The sequence below is a fragment of the Lycium ferocissimum genome, chromosome 5, assembly GCF_029784015.1.
Source record: "Lycium ferocissimum isolate CSIRO_LF1 chromosome 5, AGI_CSIRO_Lferr_CH_V1, whole genome shotgun sequence".
Taxonomy (NCBI): Eukaryota; Viridiplantae; Streptophyta; class Magnoliopsida; order Solanales; family Solanaceae; genus Lycium; species Lycium ferocissimum.
This window is the reverse complement of record NC_081346.1, coordinates 5,398,599-5,424,640: the sequence shown is the minus strand read 5'-3', so window position 1 is coordinate 5,424,640 and position 26,042 is coordinate 5,398,599. Positions and strand designations below refer to the sequence as shown.

The 26,042-nt window shown below is 34.6% G+C and overlaps 2 protein-coding genes and 1 pseudogene across 2 annotated transcripts; 2 read left to right on the top strand and 1 right to left on the bottom strand.

Moving 5' to 3' along the window:
• The first annotated feature begins 13,788 nt into the window (after positions 1-13,788).
• LOC132055606 (probable protein ABIL3) lies at positions 13,789-14,633 on the top strand. The gene has a single exon (XM_059447520.1). The coding sequence runs from the start codon at positions 13,871-13,873 to the stop codon at positions 14,459-14,461; it is 591 nt and encodes a 196-aa protein (XP_059303503.1). The 5' UTR covers positions 13,789-13,870; the 3' UTR covers positions 14,462-14,633.
• Positions 14,634-17,807: 3,174 nt separating this feature from the next.
• LOC132055604 (protein NUCLEAR FUSION DEFECTIVE 4-like) lies at positions 17,808-22,814 on the top strand (annotated as a pseudogene).
• A 397-nt stretch (positions 22,815-23,211) lies between these two features.
• On the bottom strand, positions 23,212-24,323 carry LOC132055605 (uncharacterized). The gene has a single exon (XM_059447519.1). The coding sequence runs from the start codon at positions 24,058-24,060 to the stop codon at positions 23,431-23,433; it is 630 nt and encodes a 209-aa protein (XP_059303502.1). The 5' UTR covers positions 24,061-24,323; the 3' UTR covers positions 23,212-23,430.
• Positions 24,324-26,042: the final 1,719 nt, after the last annotated feature.

The window sequence follows — 26,042 nt, the reverse complement described above, 5'->3', positions numbered from 1 at the left end:
ATTCTTTTCTGCTTTTTAGGAGGATTGCCCACGGAAGAAGTATTAGGGTATTACCATGTGCTTGAGTTGCAGCAAATGCTGATATTACTGAAGTATCTTCTATAAGAACCTCCAAATCTACAGCCTCTGTCCTTTTCATATGAAAAATATTAGAAGTTTAGGACCCATTCAGACAAGAAAAAAGAAAGGTATAATTTCGAAAAAAAAGAAGAAACAAACTAAAAAAATAGCTGACAAAGAAAGGCTAAAAATTTAAGTTAAAGACATTTAAACGCAAACTTTTGTTAAAAGACTTAAAGATATGAAAGACTTAAAGATATGACTTGTATTCTTAAAAACATGGGCCTTAAACAATCATGTGAAATAAGTAGATCAAAAATCAAATTAATGTTAAAAGGTATAAAATATTTATAATTATTTATGAAAAACTAATATTATACATATAAATAATTATAAAATAATTTGTTTCATTCCTTCCCCTTCTAAACAAAAAAAAGCGGATTGTTGGCCTCCTGAAAAGGGCTACTACTTTATTCAAACAAGACCAAATCCTTTAGAAGTCCAAAAGTCTCATTTACATTATGTTGATTGTTCAGTTTCTGGTCCGTAAATTCCGAAAATGTTAAGTTAGGGGGAAGATGAAAGTTATGCCGATTAAATAGGTATTCGAGATTTTGGCTGATAGCTGCTTTAAGATACGATACTACGTCAGTATATAATTTATCGATTTGGTTCGGTTATTTATTTGATTATTTTTTAATAGAACCATAACCAAACTAAATATTTTCGGTTTTTAAAATTTAAAACCAAACCAAATCAAATATCGGTTTTTTTATTCAATTTGATTAAATTTTCGATTTGATTTTGGTTTTAACCAAAACTGTGAACAGCCCTAAATAAGATGCCAAAAAATAAAATAAAAGAGTAGTAATGTGCAGTGACGGAGCCAGGATTTTCATCCAGAGGGTTCAAAAATTCTAAAAGGTAAATATACGAAGAAGTCAGGGGGTTCAACACCTACTATATATACAAAATAAAATAATTTTAAGTTTGAAATACACTATAATTTTTCGCCGAGGGAAAACCCACTAGATATAAGCTGGCTCCGCCCTGGTAATGTGATTACGACCTCGTAACAACTTAGCACACGAGTAGCTAAAAACCATGGGCCGAAGAGGACTAGCATGTGGAAGAAAGCCACTCTGTGGGCCTGTGGCATTGATTACTAGGAAAAGAATAATCATTCCGTTACAATTTATGCCAAGCATAAAGTTTTAAATATGAAACAATGATTTTTGAATTGTGTTTTAAAGTTAGTCACAGATATTTGTTTGCGCTAAATCAATAAAATGATGTCTTTCAAGTAAATTATTTTGCTAAATATAAGAAGATACTATTCTTTTAGGGACCGACAAAAAAAATGTTACATAAATTGAGACGGAAGGAGTATCACTTATGTATCACATAGAACAAAACAAAACAAAGAAATGAAAAAAGAGACATGTAGTACCAACAGGAAATGTGGGTATAATTAACGGCGGAGTCAAAATTTTCACTAAGATAATTTAAAATTTAAAAAAAATTACATGAGTAAGTTACGAAAACTCAACAATTATTATATAAAAGTATAATTTTGTGATAAAGGAGATTTGGATGAACCCTTTGCACTCCTAATTATCCGGCCCCTGCATGTAGCCTTGTTTTCTGTTTATATTTCCCCTTTTGGTAGCTACTGCCTACTGGTAAAACATTTTTAAATTAGTTGGGACTTAGCTCATGCATGGTAGTAAAGTATAAACTTGAAGAAATTAAATTCTGAAGCTGGCAGGATAAGAAGACATGGGGTGGTCAGTGATCACTATTAGGTCTCCCATCTTTGTAAATTTTTATGCCTTTTTGAGCATTACCAACAAAAGTGTCGATTCTAGTATGGTGTCCCCTACACCTAAAGCCTAAATTCAAGCAAAAAATTGAATGTAAGTTGCAGCGGTAGTGCTTGAAATCCAACCCCACATCATAAAGAGAATTATTGGATAAGCCTAAATATATTTTATATGACTATATGAGCACTTTATATTGTACCCCACTACCACAAGCTAGTATATATTCAGGGTAAATTTGGAAAAGGCCTGGAAACTATTTGGCAGTTTTTGTATCCAAAGTTAAAAGGAGAAAATAATCACTCACATCAACTTCTTATCCATAAAGAAGAATTAATTATTTTCTTTTAAATTTACCCCTATTTAGGTATGAGAGTTTTTATGTAATCAAGCAAGTACATTAATTAGGTGATGTTTAATTAAGGAAAGTTTAGTCAATTTTTTTTTTTTAAGAATTAATATTTTCTTAAGGGGTGTGTTAAAGGCTAAATAGATACTTATTTGAGCCGGAGGTAGTGAAAAATATATATTTATTTTTTTAAATTTAAGAAAGAACTACTATTTTTTATCCATAACTTTATCCTTAACATTAGGTGTTTTAAAATTAAGAGGCACGTATTAGAGTTTCCTTTTATTAATACTTTTTCAAAGAGAACATGTAAAAGTTTATCCTGACAACTAAATGAGAATGATCACATCGGCATAAAATAATAATGGTGTTCTCTCACTACTATTTTCCCCGAATTTGAAAACTTTACGACAAATAATTCCTAACTCAAAATCGTATACCTTATTAATTAGATATTATTTTCTATGAGTTTTGAAGACTCAAAATTTTCCTCTATATGAATAAAAATCACGAAAACGAGAAGGAATATCCTTAAGACTCATAGCTCACATGCTTGGGACATGATTATGTGATGTTAAAGAATCTCATTTGTTTTTTCTTCCTGAATAAGAAATGAGGGTGTATGTCTGCGTATGAATAATCCCATGTTACTCTCAATTCATAGATTAAGAAGAATTAAAAATCCCAAGTCTATAAAAGATTTACAATTTTACATGCACAGCCTTGATAAAACTCATGACACAAGGGTACAGAGATGATTCAAAAGTGTTTCACTATTCTGTCTCTGTAAAGATATGATTAAAAAGTGTTTCACTATTCTGTCTCTGGGTTCTTACCAATAATTGAAGTCAACAAGGCAAGATTTGATTAAAAAAAAAAAAAAAGGGCAAAGGCTCAAATATGCGCCTAACGTTGCGAAATTGTACACATATGCCCATCATTAAAAGGTTGGCTCGAGTATGCCTCTAACGTTTTTTTATGCGCCATATCTGCCCTTATACTAACGGTGCCCACTAAAACACGGGTCCCCCTCTTTTTATGCCCATACTCACTGCCCTGCCCGAAACCCACCAAAATTAAATCCTATATATATATATATAATAGGAAGACCTCCTAGGGATAAGAGACATAGGGCTAAAGAGAGAGCCAAAAAAGGATCTTTTGTATATAATCCTGCATAATCTCGAATGTTATCATTTCCGGTACGTAGACCAAATAATACAATGCAAGCTTTCCTCCCTCCCCTCTCTCTATTCTTCACCTCTTCAATGGAGTTTTTTCTTTTCTCAAATTAGGGTTGTAAATTCCTCTTAGATTGAGTGGTATTTTAACTAGTTTAGCTCTATTATATTGCTTGATTTTGCCCATTATTGCTCTTGAAATGTCTCAAAATTCGAGCTCTTCAACTAGCCATGGTAGGGTTTGTGGTTGTGGAGTTGCTGCACTACATTTGACTTCGTGGACTCCAAATAATCCCGAGAGAGGCTTTTTCAAGTGCCATAAGCCCGATGTAAGTTATCTCTTTTCTTTTTCATGGTGTAATTTGTTTTGTGGTTGATTTTGATTTATTTTTTTTTTGCCGTTATTTTTCTGTTTGGTTGAAGTCATTATCTTGTGGATACTGGGTATGGGAAGACCAAAAATTTTAAAACCAGTATCCAAGTGATCAACAAATTGAAATGTAAAAAGGATGCTCTCATTAGTGAAAACAATATTTTGAGGAGTGAAAATGATGCGCTTATTAACGAAAACAAGTTTTTGAAGGACAAAGTTGAGTTTCTTCAACTTGAAGCTTTGAAGGAAATTGTCGATGAACTTGAGGCCAACTCTTCAACAATTCATAATGATGATTTTAAGGAAATTGTTGATGAACTTGAGGCCAATTCTTCAACTATTGATAATGTGACTTTTAAGGATGTAGTGGATGAGCTTGAGGGCAACCTTACATCGATAATGAAGATTTTAAAGAAGTAGTGGATGTGGTTGATGCTTAACTATGGTGGAAGTGTTTGGAATTTGTCGGTAAAAGTTTATCTTGTATTATTATGTTGCTTTGTTTGGTTTGTGTTTAGTTACATGTTATGAGGGAAGATTTGAAAAATTGATCTAATGTAAGGTAATGTAAGGATTGGAACATTTGGTTTGTGGCTTTAGTAGTTATGCTATTTAGATGCAATGTAATGTAATGGTTTCGTTGCTAGTGTTTTAATGTTAGGTAATGTTTTCGTTGCTAGTGTTTTGATGTTAGGTAATGTTATGTAATGGTTTCGTTGCAACTCTTTTGACGTTTGGAATGCAATGGAAGTTTGATCCCTAATGTTTTTGTGTCTTCGTGTTCTTGTTCTTTTATGATTTTGTTGCAAATTCTGATTGTAATTAGGATCTTTACTTCATATCAGTGTCTAAAACATTTGCATCTTTACTTCATCTTTCAAATTTTGTTGCTAACATTTAAAGCGGAAAGAGATTACATAAATAAAACGGTTACTTAAATAGAAATATGGGAGACCTAATCCTCTATTTCTATGATCTCCTTCTCAACATTAACAAAGAAGGTTATGCGCTCTTTAACTTCGCAAGCTTGAAAACGCATCACCATTCCTATTTTCAGGTCGTTAGCATCGAGAAATTTTTTCCAACCTTTACATAAGCACTTATATGTGCCAATCTTGTACTTCATGTAGTGCGCACCATCGTCGTAAAGCACGGTTGTATCTTGGTAGAAATTGGAAAACATCAGGAGGAAAGATGAAATCGTTATTTTTGACGTACGATTTGGTTAATTTTTTGTCAAACGTCACTAGAATGTCGGTCATTTTTGTTGGAGATAGGGTTGCCTAGAATGGGAGAGAAGATGGATTCTGTCGGGTTTGTTAACAAATCTGCCCATCCCACATATTGATAGTGCCTTGTGAGTTATTATCTTGACCAAATAAAAGAGCAATTGCCAACATCTAACCCCCTAACCAACTATTTAATGGTTTGACCACATAAATGTCCCTATCTACACGATCAAATACTTGAAACTGCCAATGTCGAAACCAACATACACTCATAAAGGTTGAAACTACCAAGACCATTACACATTCAAAAAGGTTGAAACTGCCAAAACCATTCATATTCACATTCACATTCACATGCCGCCTGAAATTCATAATCACATTCACATGTCAATAGTCAACAGTCAACTGAAATTCATCTTCACATTCACATGCAACCTAAAATTCATAATCACATTCACATGTCAACAATCGACATGTCAAATGTGACAGTGAATTCACAAAAAAACCAATAAGGTAACTAAGATAGACTAAGCTAAGCTAAGATAAGCTAAAGGTTGTCCATCAACCATCATTAAACATTTTTCCAAAAAGGTAACCAAAAAGTTGCAACACATGTTATACTCACGAAATTTGGCTTAAACTTTTTTTTCCCTTTTGATCAATCTTATCTTCCTCTTTCTTAGCGAGTTTCAAGTTGCTGGTGTAAGTCTTGCGTTGCCTCCCAAGTTGTTTTAGTTGGTGCGTAAGGCAAGTCTCACGGGAATTGACACTCCGCCGCCCTTGAGGCGAGTTCTTGTACCTGTTGGTGGCCTCACTTGCAGCTTTCTTGCCTTCAGTCTTGTCTATGACTCAGAGATAATTAAAAGCCTCAGCACTGGATCTTCCTCATAGCCAATATCTGGACCATAGGCTTGTGATTGTTGTGTGGTGGCTTGAGAAGAGTCTTGTGTCATATCTTCAGTTGCAGCATCAGTGTGGAAGAAATTTTCCAACCAGTCATCAAAGTCTTGAGTTTCAGGTTGTGTGGAGGATGATGCAATGTTTGAGGCACCCTTTTGCTTTCTTTTATCAACCTTCTGTTATTAACAAAAGATAAATGTTTAAGAATTTTACATGAATAAATTCTGAATAGAGAAATTAAAAAGCTGTTTTACCTTGAAAATGACCTCAGTATTGGTTCTCTTCACTTTTTGCTTTCGGCAGTCATCTTCCGGTCATAACCATACCCCTTCTTGATAGACTCCACTCTCCCTTCCTTTTCCTTGCTTCATCAGGTTCTCTATTTCTTCTCTCTTTAAGCCTGCCCACGGTCTTGGCAACATCAGTGATCCGTAGGCTTGAGCTTGAATCTTCCGGAATGTTGTCTACAACGGGGTTGCAACTTGTTCTTGTAAGTCAAGGAATATGCCTCGCTGAGTAGAACCAATTGCATTTTCGTCCATAGGTTCACCCTTCAAAACAAATAAATACCACCAATTAGTTAACTTGATAAAACTTCTAAACCAAAAAAATTATACCACTTGCATTACACTAATTTGATACTTTGTCATACAGGACAACTTTGATAGCATGAAGGCAAAGGATTCCAGATAGTTGTCAAACTCTACATGTGCATCTTTTGACGAAAGATCAACAATATGCCTATCTTCACCTTCAGATATTTCATAGCCATAGTCACCATTATACTCAACCTTGCGATGGAATGACAAGAATTGTCCTGTAGTCATCACACAACTTCAGAGCTTCTGGACTAAAGTCACCATTCCATTTCCTATTAAAATAAAGTCAAATAATAGATTAAGGTCAACAGAAACTCAACCAGAAATGAAATTTTAACTGAACAGTTAGGAATAACCTAATTTCATCTTCATTTTTAACCAACAACCTCATAACCTTTGTCCTAATTTCCTCCAGCATCCTGATGATTGGCATTCTTCTAGCTTGAAGAATCCATGAATTAAATGACTCAGTGAAATTATTGTCAACCATCATGTTTTTACACTTAGTGTCTAAATATGCTCTACACCAAGATTGTGGAGGATAGTGTAACAGATCCTTGGCAGCAGAATAATTATCTTCCTTGAATAATTCACCCAACATTTTGAGTTGGTCTTTGAACTTTTCTTCATAAGTGCTCCAAGCACACCACCACATCAACTTCTTCATTTGTCCACTTCTCCACTTCTTTTGCCAATTGTCCTCAATGTGTCTCACACAGTATCTATGGTGAGAGTTAGGCAATGTATTCTTCACAGCATCAAAGGGAAAAAATTGGTTCATGGAGTCTTGAGCAAGGGCCACTAACATCTGACCCTTATATCTACCCTTCAGAAATGTACCATCAACTCCTATTAATGGTCTCAACCCACTTTCCAACCCTTCTTTAATGCATTGAAGCATATCTACATGCTTAGAAATTTTCTTTTACCTTCTTCAAGAGCACTTCTTAATGTATTTATCACAACATCAGTGCCAGGATTAGATTGTCTAACTTCTTGCCCATAAGCCTCAAGTTTCTTGTAATCATCAACAAAACTGCCCTCTAACTTCTGAAGAGCCAACACCTTGGCCCTTTTGAGCTTAGCCTTAGTCACATTTAAATCAAAATTATTCTCCAACTCCCCTCTCAGGTCTTTCACCTTGTACTTAGGATTGTATTGAACCTTTTTCTTAAACAACTGAGCCAAAGTATTCTGATCAGACCTAGGATTCTTGAAAGCTGGTTGACATGTGTGTTTATTAATAAAGGTCTTGATACTCAAGCAAGTACTATTCTTATTGTTATCTGTTGAGATATACAACCTAAACAACCCTCTTGACATTTGTTACTAGCCCTAGTTCTATCTTTTTTTTTTTTTTTTTAAATTTAGCCCTCTCTTATTGACCAATGCATAAAAGTTAACTGCAGTTCTAGCTTTATAAACATCCTTGAAAGTCATACCTATCTCTAACTCTTGAAATTGTTCCAACTTATCAGTTACAACCTCTTTTTTTCTTTCATTGACACTTCAATATCTGTAGAATCAGATTCAGAAGAATCATCTGATTTTTCTTCATCACATTCAGAGGCTACATCAAAGTCTATGGAAAAGGTTTCTGTGTAGTGAGGGATATTTCGAGCAAAAACCTTTAGTTCAGATGCATCAACAGCAAAGAAGTTAATATCCTTGAATTCTTTAGAGAATAAGCATTGTAGAGTCCTTATACCATCATCATCAGTAACCAAGTAATACCTCCCGGAGGGGCCAGTCACTAGAAGTTGTTTAACAACTCTAAACCCACAATGTTTTGTAAATTCTTCACACACAGATTCATAAGTAATCATACAAGCTTCACAACCAACCAAAATGTGTATCAACTTTCTATTATAGACGATGTCATGTGAAAAGACCTAATTACCCCCATAGTGGAAGACCAAGTCCACTTTCTCAATCATCTTCACGGACAACACATGAAAACAATAGAAAAAGCGGACACAAATGGGGCACCACATCAGTAAATAAAGCCATAAAACATCAAAACCAGAAAAAGTGTTCCCAACTACCAAAACATCATCATCTTTAAAGGACCACAACAGCAAAAAAAAACACACCTTTAATGGCCAAATATTTATTCTTTAGTATATAAAGGTACACAAACAACTAAAAGAGGAATACTTTACTTGATTATGAACCACAACAACCTAAAAAAATTAACTTTAATGACCAGATATGTGTTCTTTAGTATTTAAACGTACACAAACAACTATAAACAAGAATAAAATACTCGAATCTCACTTACTATATAAAACCCTAACTAAACCCACAAACAAACACTTCAAAAAAAACCCTAACTAGCATACAAAATCAGAAATAGATGCCTAAAACACAATAAAATACTCAAATCTCTCTTACTATATAAAACCCAACTTAACCCACACACAAACAGTTCAGAAAAACCCTAACTAGCATACAAAATGATAAATAGATGAATAAAAACTCATACCTTAACTAATATGACCCGGAAACAGCAATGACGACCCTTCTCCGATCAAATTTAGCTGAAACGACGCAAACTCTAGTCGCCTAAACTAAGAGAAGAGAGAGAGGGGAGGGAAAAATAATAAGAGGGTGGGGATTTAATTTTGGTGGGTTTCGGGCGGGGCAGCGGGTATGGGCATAAAAAGAGGGGGACCCGTGTTTTAGTTGGGCACTGTTAGTATAACGGCAAATATGACGCATAAAAAAACGTTAGGGGCATACTTGAGCCAACCTTTTAACGACGGACATATGTGTACAATTTCGCAAACGTTAGGGGCATATTTGAGCCTTAACCGAAAGGAGAAAATAATCACTCACATCAACTTCTTATCCATACTTCAAAATTATTTAACTAACAAGGCATGTATTCTGCAAATGCCAATTTTTTTATGTTATCAGGTTATTTTAGAGATATTACTCATAATCAGTAGAATATATAAACTGGAAAATATTAAAACAAGCAATTATTTTTAAAAAAAAAAAATTACTCTCTCCTTTCCCAATTTAAGTGTCTTAATTTGATTGGGACCAAGGTTTAAGGATTAAAAAGAGTTTTTTTAAATCTTGTGGTTCTAAATTAAAGATGTGTAATTTACTTTATGTCCTTTGGATTTTTTGTGGTTTTAAACTTGAAATGTACTCCCTCTGTCCCAAAAAGATTGACATTTTTCATTTTTCGAGAGTCAAAATTCCTAATTTTGACCGTGTGTTAGAATATAGAATCTTTAAATTTTTTAAAATAAAATTTACATATTTGAAAACTACGTAAAAAGTATTATAAGTCACCTTAATAATTTAAAATATTTAAAAGACATTTGAAAAAATTACGATCAAAGAACAACTCGTTCGATTCTCGAAAAGCGAAAAGTGTCCATCTTTTTAGGACGGAGGGAGTATGATATTTGAATTATCAACTTTCTAAATGTAGAAAAAGACATTTTTTTTTTTGGGACAGACCAAAAATGAAGGTAAGGCACTTAAATTGGAATTGTGCAAAAATTCGTTTACGCTGTTACTATGATGGGATACAAGAGAAATGGTTTGTTGTCCTTTATAAAAAAATATTCTTCATTTTTTACAAATGAAAAATCTGTATTCAAATTGTAAGAGGGTAAAAAATCTGATTTTTTCGGATAATCCCTCTTGCAAAGCAGAACGGTAAAGTGGAAAAAAAAGAATGGAATTGTTTCTAGAATGTCGTCATCTATTGCGAAAAAATGAGAACACAAATGCGCTAATTAATTCAACTATACCGTCCATAAAGAAGGATAACTTGGAAGCATCAAACATTGGATCATTTACCAATTAAAAATGATCAAAATTACCCAACTTAAAAGTTTTGTACTAATAAGATTGAGTAAATTATGCAACAAGAATTACACTGGTAAAATAAAATAAGTGCTCTGAAAATTTTGGAATAACAGTCTAAGTTTGAGATACAATTTCCTGTTAGTTGCTTATTAGTTTTAAATAGAGACGTTGAAAACAGTCCAGCATATAGTATGTAATACTCTTATCAAACAATTACTATATTCAAACATTTTTTTCTTTCAACTTGTGCTAACTGAAATCCAATGTAAAATCAACCGTTGTTGCTTTTAATTTTAAAACACTTGTCCAACAACATATTTTAGCAACGTAGCTTTCATTTGTCATTTTGTCTTGCAATTTGATTTGCCTCCCTTCAAATATGTGTGATAATGATTACATTAACTTCCAACAAATACTTATACTCTTCAATTATAGTCTTTGGATGTCGTCCTCTTTGATAAGCTTGACAACAAGTAAACTGTTTATTTTCACTTTCAGTTGTTTAGAGCCCATTTCTTTTGCTATGTTATCCCTTGGTTGATGCTCCATAATTCTATAGCGAAGCTTGAGATAGGCTTTTTTACCTAAATATCTTGAAATTCAAATTTAATATTTCTTGCATAAGAGATGGGAGACCATATTATTAATTTGGCTTGTTTCTACATGAAATTTTGACTAAAGAATATTTCAACAATATCCGTAATATAATTAATAATCTATTTGCATATAATATCAATAATGTCGACATACATGTATAAAGAAAACGAAAAGTACACAAAGAAAGTTTGATTTTGAAAGCTACGCGGGAACTTAGTGAAAACAATTTTATACATGATGATACCACACTCAAAGTCAATGAAGCCACAGAACACATAACATTTGTCATGTAGGTGCACCATCTACACAGATTTTAGGATCAACTGGACCCACACAACAACTGCTTCACCCGTTTATCGTTACCAGTGTTTCTCATACTCTCCGCCCCATAACAAATGTAACCTTAATTAAAAATACGCATATTAAAAAATTAATAATGCAATATGAAGTTTATTAAATTATTACTATATAATAAAAATAAATAATTTTTTCCTCTTGATTAGAGCGTGCATGAGTAGCAATTCTTTTGACATTAGGAATTCAACAATACCAAGTTACTATGTGACTTTTCCAATCATTATTTACTCCTCCGTTCACTTTTACTTGTCCACTTTGGGCTTTTCACACTGTTTAAAAAATAACAAATGAAGTGCATAATTCACCAATATATCCATATTAATTGGTGTATATTTTTATTAGATTTGAAAAATGATTTGAACGAGTAATTAATACTATAGGTAAAACAACATAAAAAAATTGTCTTTTCTTGATATGCTAAAAGTGATAAGTAAGAGTGAAAATTTATTTTTGAAATAGTGGACAAGTAAAAGTAAACGGAGGGAGTAGATCTTATTTGTCATTTTTTGTCTAAGGATAGAGTTGGAAAAACTCGCCAATTTATGTCTTGATTTCCTTAGATAAAACTTATTATGAGATAAATTTTTTAGCTAAAATGACACTTATTATGGAACGGATGGGGTATTATTCTTTTGTGAAAAAATTCAAGCCGTTTGTCTAACGGTACCTGGCTCTTCAACCACAAAGATTCTTGTTTTGTTCCTTTTTGTTCATAACCACAAGTTCTTCAATTTTTTCAATCCGATGTTTCACTCAATCTTCTCTTCCTATGGGAAAGAACTAGGAAAACGTCTCAATCTCTTCGTTGTAAATTGGATGTTAATTTTCTGCCAAGGGTTATAATTCTTCCACTTTTTTTATCTCAATGTTTTCATATAATCAAGATTTTACATATTTTAATTCTAAAAAGTTGTACTAATTTATAGTTAGTAGTCATGAATTTGATCCAAACATTTAGATGGAATTACTTTGACGGTTAAAATTTATTCGTACTAAATATTTATATCAAATAAATAAATATAATATCACTAATTCATAAATAATTAAATCGCACTATCACATTAATTTATAACTTAATCACGTCTATTTCATTTTTCAAAATCGTTACATGTTGAGTAGAATGGAGAAGAGTATATGTTTTGAATGTAAACTAATCGGTATTTATTTCAACTTTTAAATTATATTTTGATGAGAATAAGACTTCGAACTTAATTAAGTCTCAAAATAGCTCATGAAGTATTGAAGATCGTTCAATACCAAATAATGATATAGATTCTCATCCCACTTATATGTGGGATAATTCAACACCCTCCCTCCAGTGACGGAGCCAGGATTCATATTAAGGGGTATTAAAAAATGTAGAAATGTTGTGACCTAGGTTTGAAACCGTGATCTTAGAGACTTTTTGCAACCCCTTAACCACTACGCTAAGCCTTCAACTTATGTTAAGGGGTGTCAACACTAGTATACATACCTATAAAATCAAAATTTCACCTATATATATAATATAATTTTCGGGAGAAGGGGTGTCGTTTGACACCCCTCAAGCCAAGGTGGCTCCGCCCCTGCCTCCCTCACATGTTTAAGCCTGCCAACTAGAACGTGAACAAGATAATATGAAAATCTAACATCGAGTGAAATAAGAATTGGATGAGCCTTACTCTAATTCCATTAAAGAAAATGGACCTTAAATCTAATTCAATCGCAAAAGTTGAGCTTATGAGGCAAGGATGCCTAAAACCACACAAGGACTCAAATTGTCATCCCACCCACGATATAAATAAGAAAATTAAAAATATTCGGAGGTGGAAATTAGAAAATACCTACAGTACCTGATTTAATCATATAAAATTTGTAGGTTAATTAACGAAAGTTTGATGAAAGAACTTTATAAGTTTCCAAACCTAAGAATAACGAATTAGTATTGCTTGATTTAAAAATGCAACATCTTCACAAACAACACACTATGGACCTCATTATTTGTGAGTGACAATAGTTATTAAAGACCTCAACATGATGATGATGGGTTTAAAGAGTAAATTGCTGCCCGACATAAGGGACAGTATAGTCAGTTCAGAACTCAAGACAAATAAGTTGGATATTCTCGTAGTTCCTCCATTGATTTGGGGACAGCAACAAAGGCCTTGGTGTACGTGTCAATCCGATTTTAAATCCTACAGACAAATGGCCCCAGATTCGGCGCCCAACTCTTTTCCTAAACCCACCTTCAATTGTAGTAACGTGCACCAAAAGACACACCATAATCCCCACTATTAACAGCGCGTCATCATCACTTCTATTTAGTCGCGTGAGCGTTGCCATCGAAGTGCCCATAGCCCATAGCTTTTTTGGGGTGATTTACCGTTTGACCCACTGGAAAACCCTACACCTGTAACTGTTGACCAAACTGTCCCTTTAAATCCCAACATATTACCATCTTGCCATCCATTCTATTCTCCTATATAATCGTCGCCTTCGTTATTCTTAGGTTTGCCGAAATAGAGAGCAAAACGGCACTTCTAAATTCAGAAAAAAAAAATAAATCGTTTTTTCTTTAATCAAAATTCCTTTTTAATGGAGGCTTCATCTTCTAGAAGCAAAACTAACGGGTCAAGTTTTCATCACCATTTTCAACGATCCACTTCACCATCGGGTCGGTTTTGCTCATACTCATTGTCTTCTTCAACTTCACCTAGTTTTTCCAGCTCTGATTTCATGACCCGATCCACTTCCCCAACCCGAGTCAATCTTCGCCGATCCGTTTCACCATCACCTAACGTCCGTTTCTCCACATCTGTCAACCGTTCGATCTCACATCAACAAAAACAGAACAGCAGGCCGTTACCGTCAAAACAGAAGAAAACATGTATGTGTTCACCAACAACACATCCAGGTTCATTCCGTTGCAGTCTTCACAAAAACATGAATCAAAATAATAATCAAAGTCATTCAAATTCATCGTCGTATCGATCGAGTTATCAACTGAACATGAGGAGGTCAGCTATGACGAATTCACTTGTTCGAATTGGAACTGTTGAAGGTGATTTGGTGAAGAGAGCGCTTGCTGCTTTGATTCGACCGTCGTCGCATCATTTAAGGCGAAGAGATGATTTTCAGCCAAGACCTAGTAGGCTATCCGTTATGTCCAAGGCTGAAGATTTATGAGAGTTTTGTGAACTGTTTGGATGTACAGTTAGCTTATTCGGGGAGAGGCCTTATATATTTTTTGTATTTTTCAGGCGTAAACCCCAAATCCCAAAATTTTGTATTGTTTTTTACCGTATATCACAGTATAATCTAAGATTTAATAGCTCATGCCCGTTCAATTTATGTGGCACCCTTTCTACAGCTCCGTTTAATTTAAGAGGCACCTTTTCTCTTCTACTGCCCCCAAGAAGTGATCTTTCCTTAACTTTATGGCCGTGTAAGGTCAAATAATGCCACGTAAATTGAAACAGTGCAGGTATTAAGCATCAAAATTAACTAAACCTGCGTCAAAATTAATCTTTTCTTTTTCCTCGTTCGTGCAAATTTTGATTGGTTTTGTTGCATTTTTTTTTTCCTTTGCAGTGGATGGCACTCAATTAGAACCTAAAATTTGGTTCAACTGCGTAGATTTATGTGTTTGGTTGACCTGTTTGGAGGTTATTTGTTTTTGTTGGTTGGTTGTTTGTTCATTTTTTGGTCTATTTATTGTGTCTCTGAACAACTAATGCTAACATATCGTACTTCATGGCGTTCTCTTACAGGTTTGATTTAAATTTTGGAATCTGGCGTGCAGATCGTGACAGTGACTTCTTGGCGAATTGATCAATGACCCAAAGCCATGTACAGATGGACTGAAAAAATAATTGAAATTTGACAATTTTAACTTGTAGAAGGTAAAAATTGGAATTTACTTGTATTGTCAGTTGACAGTTGATATAATCCAGCAAATGTGACCACACAAAAAGGCCTTAGTGAATGAAAAAGTGAAATTTCCCACTAAAGAGTAGAAGATTTCAAGTGTACTCTCGACTTGCCAAAAGAAAAAGAGAAAAGTGACTTGGTGGGGAAAAGAAATTAAAATTGCGTTAAATTCAATTTACTATTATCAAGGGGAACCCTACAGCATGGGAAAAGCTGTAATTATAATTAAGTAAGTGTATAGTTCTGTACAAGGTTTTAACCCAAAATTTCAAAGCTTGTAGACTTTTTTTTTGCCAAAAACATCATGGGGGTGAGTTGGGTCCCTTCTTTAATTTCGATTGAACAGATTACACCGACGGCAGCCGTTGGCCACTTGCATGATTAAAGAGACTATAATGATTATTTCAACTGCCATTTCCAAATAGTAGCTTTTGACAGGATTGTTTTTTTAATTGATGAGATTAATAAAATCTGAACAAGCACGTGGATTATCAGCCGTGTTTGATGGAGCTGGTACAAGAATTGCTAGGCTCCTCAATACATGCTTTACTGACAGCTTCATACATTATTCCTGGTTTACTTAAATGTTTACATCTCATGAGTTAAATATTTTGAGATGAATTATACTACTAAAAATCATTATTCAAATGGTCGTCTTCTAAACGGGACAATTTAAAATTACATAACTAAACGTTAGAGTAGTGCATGTGAGGAGATTAGGACATGTTATCTAAAGCTTCATACAGTCTTTTGTTCTTTCTTTCCATATTCTAAGGCGTAATGATTCTTTCACAATTCAAAATTTCAAATAAATGCTCAACTACTTTACAGAAAAATACAAACTCTGTAATCTGTATGATAGTGGTGTGGCAAAATGGACCCATACGTCATATTTTCAGTAAGCTGCCCATATTTGAATGGGTAGAATTTGGGCTTCAGCCCATGGCAAAATCGCATGTGAATTCTTTGAGCAAGAAGGCAAAAAGTCATTGATCCATGGTCCATCAATACCAAAGAGACAGGCTGATCAGGATCCATGGTCCATCAATAACATGAAACTTTCAACTTTCGACCTTAAATAGAAAAGGAGCCGTTTTCTTCAGCTCAGGTTCCCAACCCTTTTTGCAACTATTTTTAATTAGGAAAGTCACACAAATAAAAAATTTTGAAATGGTAATTAAAAAGATTACAACTACTTTCTAAAAATTAAATAAATATAATTTATTCAAAATTATAACTTTTTAATTACAAAAATACAACTTTTTGCATTCCTAAAATATCCATAATACTTAATTTAAGGAGTTATTAACATTAATGTATATTCACTTTTTATTTTCTCTGCCCCCACTTCCCAAAAAAAATTTTAAAAAAAATTATAAAAAGGGCATGAGAGAGAATGTAATTTTTCAAATAAACAAAACAAAATATCCACTTTTTATTTCCCCCCTCCCCTCCTTACCCCCCATCTCCACCTTTCCCAAAAAAAATAAATTATAAAAAGGGCATAAGAGAGAATGTAATTTTCCCAATAAACAAAATAAAATCAACTTCAAATTTCATATTTCTTACTCTTTATTCTTTTTTTATTTTTTTATTTTCACTTTGCGATTAAAAGAAATTATTTGAATATATTAATATTAATAAAAGTACATGAAAAGATATGGTATAAGAGAAGTACATGAAAAGATATGGTATAAATATATGCTATATTCAAATTGACAAATTTAACTAAAAAGATGATAACAAAATATTTGTGGATATAATAGTAGAAATTAGTATATTATATATAGTATATCATATAATTATACCTTTTGTGTATATAGTATATAATATTACAATATACCTTATATATGAATATATTACTATGCGTCCTAACCAATTCTATTCTACAATAACATAGTATATGGTATACAATATACAATATATAGATGGAATATATATATATATATACACACACACACACACATATATACACTTGTTCATGAATTAACTTCTTCTTTTTTTGTTAAAATTCATGAATTAGCTTGCTAGTAGATTGTGCTGGAGCTTTTTTAGGTAAGAAATTATTGTGTTTTTATATGCATTTAATTATGTAATATCACTAATATAGGGTATCTCCTTATTTTAAGCTTTTGATTCATAACAATAATTTCCTTGTTTTTAGCTTTAAGTTGCATAATTTTTAACATCTAAATTAGTTGCATATTATATAATTAACTCTTACATATCTTGTATTTATGAAAGTTCCCCTTTTTAATTCTCCTTATGTAACACACGATTGAAGCCTTCCCCTCCTCACCTAAGGAAAATTAATAAAGTTTAATTTAATTAGAGTATGAGGTGAATCTGATGTATTGTGCTCTGTTTGAGTGCTAATGGTGATAGCTTCCTTACCATAATCCATATATGGAACATCTGCTAATAATTTTTTAGAGATTGTCACCTGACTAAACTCGATATATTATATATATAATTCTTAAAATATATATAATATTAACTGAAGGAATACATGATCCAACTTAACTGAATAGAGTACTAGCTAAGTGATGCCTTTAATGTCTTAAGATTGTTGGATCGAAACCTACTAAATGCACATTTGCATATTTTTTTTAAGCCTCTGACTCCGACAAGGAGATATTTGTGCGTGTTAGACCACTGCATGCAGGTTTTTCCATTAAAATCTTTACAGACGTGGTGTTTTTCATAACTTAAGAGGGGTCAAAGATGGGGACACCGGACATTTAATATTTTCTTGTGAAGTATTCCCATCAAACTTCAGTAAAAGTTTCCACTTATGGACCACCTAGCAGGCTAGTAGCCTGCGTGATTCGCAGCTCCAATAGTTTCAATATTGAATTTGTCCGCGTTACTTACTGTTTTGTTGTCTAGCTCAATTCCCTGTTGGTCCATTCCTAGTTGTTCACACAAGTGGGGACTAAAAACAATTGATCTTTTGAAACATTGGTTGCGAATTTTGTAGTTTCAAGAATCAAGAATGGCTGTCCTAAAAGAAGGAAGCAGACCACCATGGGTAGGTCTTGCTGCTGCTGTTTGGGTACAAATAGCAGCTGGTAACGCTTATACTTTCCCTCTCTATTCCCTTGCTTTGAAATCAGTTTTGGGTTTTAGTCAGCAGCAACTGACAATTATTGGAGTGGCAAATGATATTGGAGAGAATGTTGGCATTCTTCAAGGCATAGCTTCCAACAAGTTCCCACCTTGGGTTATTTTGCTTGTTGGTGTTTGCCTTTCTTTTTTGGGTTATGATGTTCTTTGGCTTGCTGTCAGTCAGACTGTGCTCTCCTTGCCTTACTGGGTTGTAAATTCTTGATTTCTTGTGCTTTCTTTCTTTCTTCTTTCAGTTTAAGTTCTTATCTGCCTTACCTGAATACCTGATCTTCCTCATAGTATTATTTATCAATTCATTTACTCTATTTCTAAACTGGGGATGGGTGGGGGTGGGTGGGAAAAAGGTTATACTCTAATTCATTTCACGTTTAGTCTCCTAAAGCTGTGGAATTATGGACTACTAATCTGATATAGAATTACAGAGATACTCCTCCGTTTCAATTTTTTGTCTTAGTTTGATGGGCACGGAGTTTAAAAAAGTAAAGAAGATCTTAAATTAAAATATGTATAATGTATCAAAATGCCCTTTAATCTTGTGGTCTTAAACATACCACGTGTGATGTTGAAATTAAAGAGTTGCCTAATCTTGTGGTGTCTGTCGTTCTTTCTTTGGTTATAGTGCTCTTTGGCTTGCTGTCAGCCAGACTGTGCTGTCTTTGCCTTACTGGGTTGTAAGTTTTGATTTGTTGTGCTTAGTGTCTTTCTTTTTCCAGGTCAAGTTCTTATCTGCCTTGCCTAATCTACCTCATATTGTTTATTTCTAAATTGTGGAGGGGTGGGGGGAAGAAGGTTAAACTCTATTGATTTCACGTTTAGTGTCCTAAAGCTGTGGAATTATGAACTACTAATCTGATATAGAAATACTGAGTTAATATGGATGCTGATACTGGGGATAATAGGTTCAATTTATGGCACTTTTTTTCCTTATATTCAGTTTTAAGTTATGGGGATTAGACAGCCAGTTTATTTCAGTGGGCTATTGGATTAGATACAAATTCATTTTATTGAGCATTGGAATCTTAAATCAATTTTTTTTTATTTTTTTTTATTTTTAAAAAAGAGTAAAAAAGGTATCTTTAATTACTGGAATCTGCATTTGGATTTTTCTATTGTATCTTTAAGCCCCAAAACCATGTGTCTTTGATTGTGAGGGGCTTTGTGACCCCAGTAAATGCATGTGACATGGATTCTTCTGTTAATCCCTATTGTATGAGTTCATGTTCAGTAAGCTTTAAATGGGCTATTGGATTAGACACAAATTCATTTTATTCAGTGGAATCTTAACTCAAATCTTAAAAAAGAATAAAAAAGGTATCTTTAATTACTGGAATCTGCATTTGGATTTTTCTACTGTATCTTTAAACCCCAAAACCATGTGTCTTTGATTGTGAGGGGGTTTGTGACCGGAGTAAATGCATGTGACATGGATTCTTCTGTTAATCCCTATTGTATGAGTTCATGTTCAGTAAGCTTTTACATTGGCTTGGACTGGAATAGACAGTTGAGAAATAATTGGAGGAAATACCAACCATTTCTTGTAGGCTTGTCATTTTGCTATTGTTGATACTTTCTCAGTCATCTTTTAGAACTCTAGATAATCTCCCAATGAAGAGATTTGACATCCGTGAATATGAGTGCAATGATCTGAACCTTCTACAGGCTCATTTCTTGCCTGGGATTACTGTTTCTAGATTTTAGCTGACTGTACTTTCACGGGAGGCCTTGCAAATATTCATCATTTCTGCTCAGCATTGCATTAGAAGTTGTTAAAAGAAAAATTAGCACATATTAGATCTTGCTTTATCGTTTCTACTTTATTTGTGCTTACCACAATCTGATCAAATTCTGCAATGTAGTTCTTGTGCTAATCTTCTTGGTGCTTCCAACTTATTCCCCCTGCCTTCCTTCTGATCTAATTGCTCTATCATGTGAATCTTTTTGGCACAAGAGTGGAACTATGAAGTGAAGCATCGTATATTAGCATCTGCTGATCTTTCTTTGAACATTATATCACATATTTAGTTAGCCATGTTTCGTGCAAGAATCAGATGCAGCGGTGGATAGTGAATAAAAGCATAGATAGTAAATATGTGTGTGAAATGCAGCTAATGCTTCTGTTAACTCTCCTATGCTTTCTATTTATTTGAAAAATTCTTGGTATCAGTAATAATGGTGAAGGGATTACCCTTAATTTCCTCTACATAGTGTTAGGTCATTTGCATAAAAGCTGAATAAAGACATGCTCTTCTTTTTCTTCTGGAAGCTGTGTCACTGGTGCACCTCTTCCTCGTAATTTTGCACCTTGGCTCTTGTCTTTTCTCACCTCATCTATCTAGCATCTCCTTCAAAACACCTTATATTTCTCAAGCTATGCTTTGAGGTGTTCAAGCTCTATGTATCACCAATGTTCTATGTTATCTGTAAAATAAATTTGACAATATCCTCTTGTGGAGTGTTCCTGCTTATATGTGTACTTAAGTGCAATTCTCTTCTTTAAGTTCTTATTTTTATTCTTTAGTGTCTTGGTTCTACCATTTCATCTAGCCAAAAACTGACTTCGGTGATTTCAACTATTTCAAGCTTACTATTCTATGGCTTTGGACCACTTGTTGAAAAGAGAGAGAGAGAGAGAGAGTAATACCTGTTCTTCGCTCCGATCAATTGCAATGTCGTTGCATTATTCTATTGACTTCATTGATTTGTTTTCTTTTAACTATTTACGACTTCCATTGACATACTTCCCATGTTAGATGCTCTATGTTTTTAACAGTTTATAACAAAATTTGAGGTTTTGCATTTTACGGAACTTGTTCACATAGTACAGAACTTGTTCTGATAGTTTTCTCTGTCGATATCTGATTGAATGGCAGCTCTGGCTCGCACTAGTAGTTGCTACAAACAGCAGTGCATGGATGGGCACAGCAGTACTTGTCACCAATATGAGGAACTTCCCTCTCAGTAGAGGCACTGTTGCTGGACTACTCCAAGGCTATGTTGGCCTGAGTGATGCAGTTTTCACTGAGATCTTTGCTATGGTTCTTAACGATTCAGCTTCGGAGTTATTGCTGTTTCTAGCATTGGGAATTCCGATCATCTGTTTGGTCATGATGTACTTTATCCGGGCTTGCACACAAGCTTCCGGCGAGGATTCCTCTGAGCATGTCCATTTTCTTTTCACACAAGCAGCAAGTCTCTTGCTTGCAGTATATCTTCTTACTACAACAATTTGGAAGAACGCTCTATCTCTAAATAGTTCCATCTCCTATATACTCACTGGAATAATGGTTATTTTCTTGATGTCTCCTCTAGCAATTCCCTTGAAGATGACACTGTTTCCATCTCATCTTAAGAATTAGGTGGTTCCTCAAACAATTTGACTGAAGAAGAAGTTTGTTCCAGCCAAACGGCATCCTTATTAACTCCAATTTCATCAGAAGCAGACCTTGGGATCTTTCACGAAGGTGAAGATGTTTCTGAGATAGACATGCTGCTGGCTGTGGGTGAGGGTGCAGTGAAGAAGAAAAAGAAGCCTAGAAAAGGTGAAGACCTCAAATTTCGTGAAGCTATTATTAAAGCTGACTTCTAGCTTCTGTGGCTAGCGTGCCGTACTTCCTTGGTGTTGGCTCTGGTGTAACTGTTCTTAATAATTTAGCACAGACTGGAGTTGCATTTGGTGTAAATGACGCAACAATATTACTAAGTTTGTTCAGCTTTTGCAATTTCTTGGGCCGTCTTGGGGCAGGTATTGTTTCGGAACACTTTGTGAGGTCAAAAACAATAACACGAACATTTTGGATGATGGTAACGCAAATCATCATGATTGTGAAATTCCTTCTTTATGCTTCAGCTCTGAGTGGTACTCTCTATGCTGCGACAGCATTGCTAGGGGTTTGCTTCGGTGTTCAGTTTGGTGTAATGATTCCAACTGCCTCCGAGCTTTTTGGCTTGAAACATTTTGGCATAATATTCAACTTCATGCAGCTTGGCAATCCTATAGGAGCACTTCTGTTTTCTGGTCTACTGGCTGGTTATGTCTATGACACAGAAGCAGGAAAGCAACAAGGATCCCACTGTCTGGGCCCAAATTGCTTAAGGCTCACGTTCCTGGTTTTAGCAGGAGTTTCCGCCTTTGGTGCATGCTTGAGCATGATCTTGACCATCAGAATTAGACCAGTTTACCAGATGTTGTATGCTGCAGGTTCTTTCCGTTTGGCCCAGGCTTCTGATCACTGATTCGCGTTGTCACCTTTTGCATTTATGTATATTGCATTTCCGTACTGATAAGGAAATGTCCCCTACTGTTAACATAACTGGAAGTGTTCTTAAATGTGGCTTCCATCTTGTTCCTCTGGGTAAAACCAAAATTTTGATTATGGTTGATGTCCCAGTAAAATGTACTAGTGTTGATAGTCTAATGATTTTTGAGGGACAGCTTAAGGCTTCTATATCAGGAAATAAATACTAAATAGTGCATTGAATAGCCAGCAGATTGCTATTGTTCATTAAGTAAATCTTATTGGCTGATTTTGAAAATATTGTGATGTAGTATTAGCTTTTTATCCTCTGTAAGAGCTGTTTAGCCGTGCTAACACCTGCTAATCAAGGCGGGAATGGATAATTTCTTGGTTGGAAGCGCTTTACTGCCCTAAGTGGGCCCACCCATTGCAAATTAGAATTAGTCGGACCAGTGGACTTCAGATACCAGACGGTTAAACAAAAAAAGGTAACAACTATAGATTCCATTTCCACCTTATAAATGAGGGGAAGAGACAGCCATAGATTGCACCGCAAGTCCTTCACACAACTCATTCTTCTGAGAGTGAACTTACTGAAAATTTTGCATTGTTAACTAACTGCCTGAAAGGAAAACAATGTGCTCAGGTTTAATTACCATGATCATTTTTAAGAAATAATTATTTGAATAGAATTGTGTGTCACCATAATAGCAATCTAAGATATGAAGTTCAGTATAGTAAAAAAAACGTTGCATTCTGCTGCTTATAGGCAATTAGTTCAGAATAATATGATCCACCAAATCCCAAAAACACTTGAAAGTGGAAGGTATCTAGAGGAAGAAAAAACATGAGGATAGTAACTTAGGTAGGTTTCAAGTCTTGAAACATTGCATCCCACTTTATCTCTTCAATCGCAACAGTTGGCCAATTTCCCCCATCAATTCCTTCCATGTCATCATCGTCGCGAAAATCCTGAACAGGGGAGCTTGAAGAGCTTCTAATCCAGGGATCAGAAGAATCTATCATGAGATTGGGACTCCCATTGGTAAGCATCATCAATCTTCCTTGATTAGGAGTAGCATTAGTACTCTGCATTACTGGTCTTTCTTGTTTAGCTGCAGTTAACTTCTTGTTCCTCTTCAGCATAGATGCCTTCCATCTTGAACTATAATTTCTCAGAGGCACCAGGGCACCAGAATCTGATCGACGAGTCCATGTGCTCAAGCGCTTAACAAAATGTTGCTTTGCTTGCCTGATAGCTACAACAAACCAAAAGATATGATTTCTTGAGCTTCTGCTCTTTTCCTTACTAGCAAGCTTGAGTATTTCTAGCCTATGTTTGGCTATTGAAATGCCCATGCTTAGGAGAAATTCATGGTTGAAATACTCTATGTCATCTTGGTCAAGTTCATTGTGAGCAAAAATAAGAGCATAGTCGTAAAGAAGAGAAGGGTCAAGGCTAGTTTTGGAGAGCCATGAAAACCAGTCCATAGTTGTCCAGTATATGTGTATGATTTTTGAAGATGGAGTTTTAAAGGAGAACGAGATGTTGAAGTTTGCCAAATTTTAAGGACTTGAGGTTTTCATAAGAGTTGGTTTGATTGGGAAATTGAATGGTGGTTGAAGTTGAGAGGGACAAAAATAAAGGACCCGTGAACTAATAAAGACTGTTTCCTCTTAAGAATAGACTAGAAAGTCCATCAGTTTGATCAGACTTTTGGTGTCTGCACAAGTGAGGATCTCTCTTTGTGGGGTTCAGTTCTTCCATCAGTCACGGCTTACAAGGTGGTTCCTTATGGACTTCAAGTCAATCCAGATAAGGATTTTATTTGCAAAATGTCGTTTTCCCATTAAAAATGAAAGAAAGAGAAATGGGATACTTGGAAGTAATATTTTTTTATTCGATATGTTAGATATAGGCATAATAAAGGGCAAAAGTTATACTTGATAATTAAGGAAATTCTAAGAAAACAAACAATAAATCAAAATTTAATTAGAGTTGGACGGTTTGGTAATATGACCATTTAGCGCATCTTGACCCAGTCCATCTCAACTCACGATTAACAATTCGCAAATTGCCGCCGTTGGGGTGTCTTTTAAATTTTTTGCATCATGTTGAAATCTTTAAATTTTTCTTCGTATAAAACCCATAGGTTAAAGTTGAACATGTGATCAAAATTTTAAAAAAAATCGCAAAGCGGAGTTTAAATTTATTATCTTTTTGCAGCATCTGACGTGAAGAATTAATTATCGCCAGGCGGCATACTTATGCCTTATGTGGTGACTTGGCATAAGTATGTGGTGATCCGGCGTAACTTTGATAAGTCATTCAAAGTTTATCTGGGATCACGCGTAAAAGATTTGCCAATTAAAGTATGCTTTATGCAATAACTTTGTGAAGGTTACGAAGTTATGCTATTGGCCGCTTACTTATTGCCTTATGGGCCCAACTTGGCATAAGTATCTTGCGTAACTTTGATAATTCCTTCCCAAAGTTATCTTGGTCGTAAGATAAAAGTTTGCCCGTTAAAAGTATGCCGCAGGCGTAACTTTGTGAAGGAATTATCAAAGTTATCTGGATCCGCATACTTATGCCAAGTCCGCCCATAAAGGCATGAGTATCTTGGTCGACAAAATGTGTAATTCCTTAACAAAAGTATCTTGGGTCCGATACACGCGATCAAACTTGTCTTGCGATTTTTTTTTAAATTTATGCTTGTGCGGGGTTAACTCGAACCTCATTTTTCGTGTAGCTCAAAGTTGCAAATGCGAAGGGCAAAAATTAAAGAAATATATGAAATAATTTAAAGGCACAAATATGAGGGGCAAAATTTAAAGACCACCCCAAAAGAAGGGCACTCCGCGCAAAAAAATGCACATTAACCACTCATTTTGACCCGTTAAAATTTAGCAACGCCCCCTACCCTCCCAGCCCCACAAAAAAGAAAATCATTTGACACCCATAATTTACATTATCAGTCAATTAAACCTAAGTTTGAAGGATTTGGATTTTCTGCTATTGTTGCATTCAACATTGGACGCACAAGGATTAGGCTAGTGTTCCCACTACCTTCTAGCAAGTTTGTCATGTCAAAAACACTTTTTTAGAGAATTGAGACCAAAATAACTATAGCTTTAAATCAGAATCATCATATAATACTAAAAGTGAAAAGCCATTTAGTTGAAAGTCGAAATACGAAAATACCCTTCAAAGTTCATATGCCATTATGCCCTTGAGCCAGAAAAAGAAATCCCTCAGTTCTTTACATTAAAGACAACCGTATCATATTTACTACACAATTAGTATGAGTTATATGAGTTATCAGTGTTTTTAATTTTCTGGTTCTTTAGCTTCCATCAGTTTGTCCCGTCTTTCACCTTCCGTCAGTTAAATAACTTTTCACATTCTTTTACATTCTATAAAACCCAAACCTACACTTCAAATTGCATTGTCAAAATCATTATATGTTTTT

What these genes read in the sequence shown, in the direction of transcription:
- LOC132055606 (XM_059447520.1), top strand. Translation starts at nt 13,871, where the DNA reads ATGGAGGCTTCATCTTCTAGAAGCAAAACTAACGGGTCAAGTTTTCAT.
- LOC132055605 (XM_059447519.1), bottom strand. Translation starts at nt 24,060, where the DNA reads ATGGACTGGTTTTCATGGCTCTCCAAAACTAGCCTTGACCCTTCTCTT.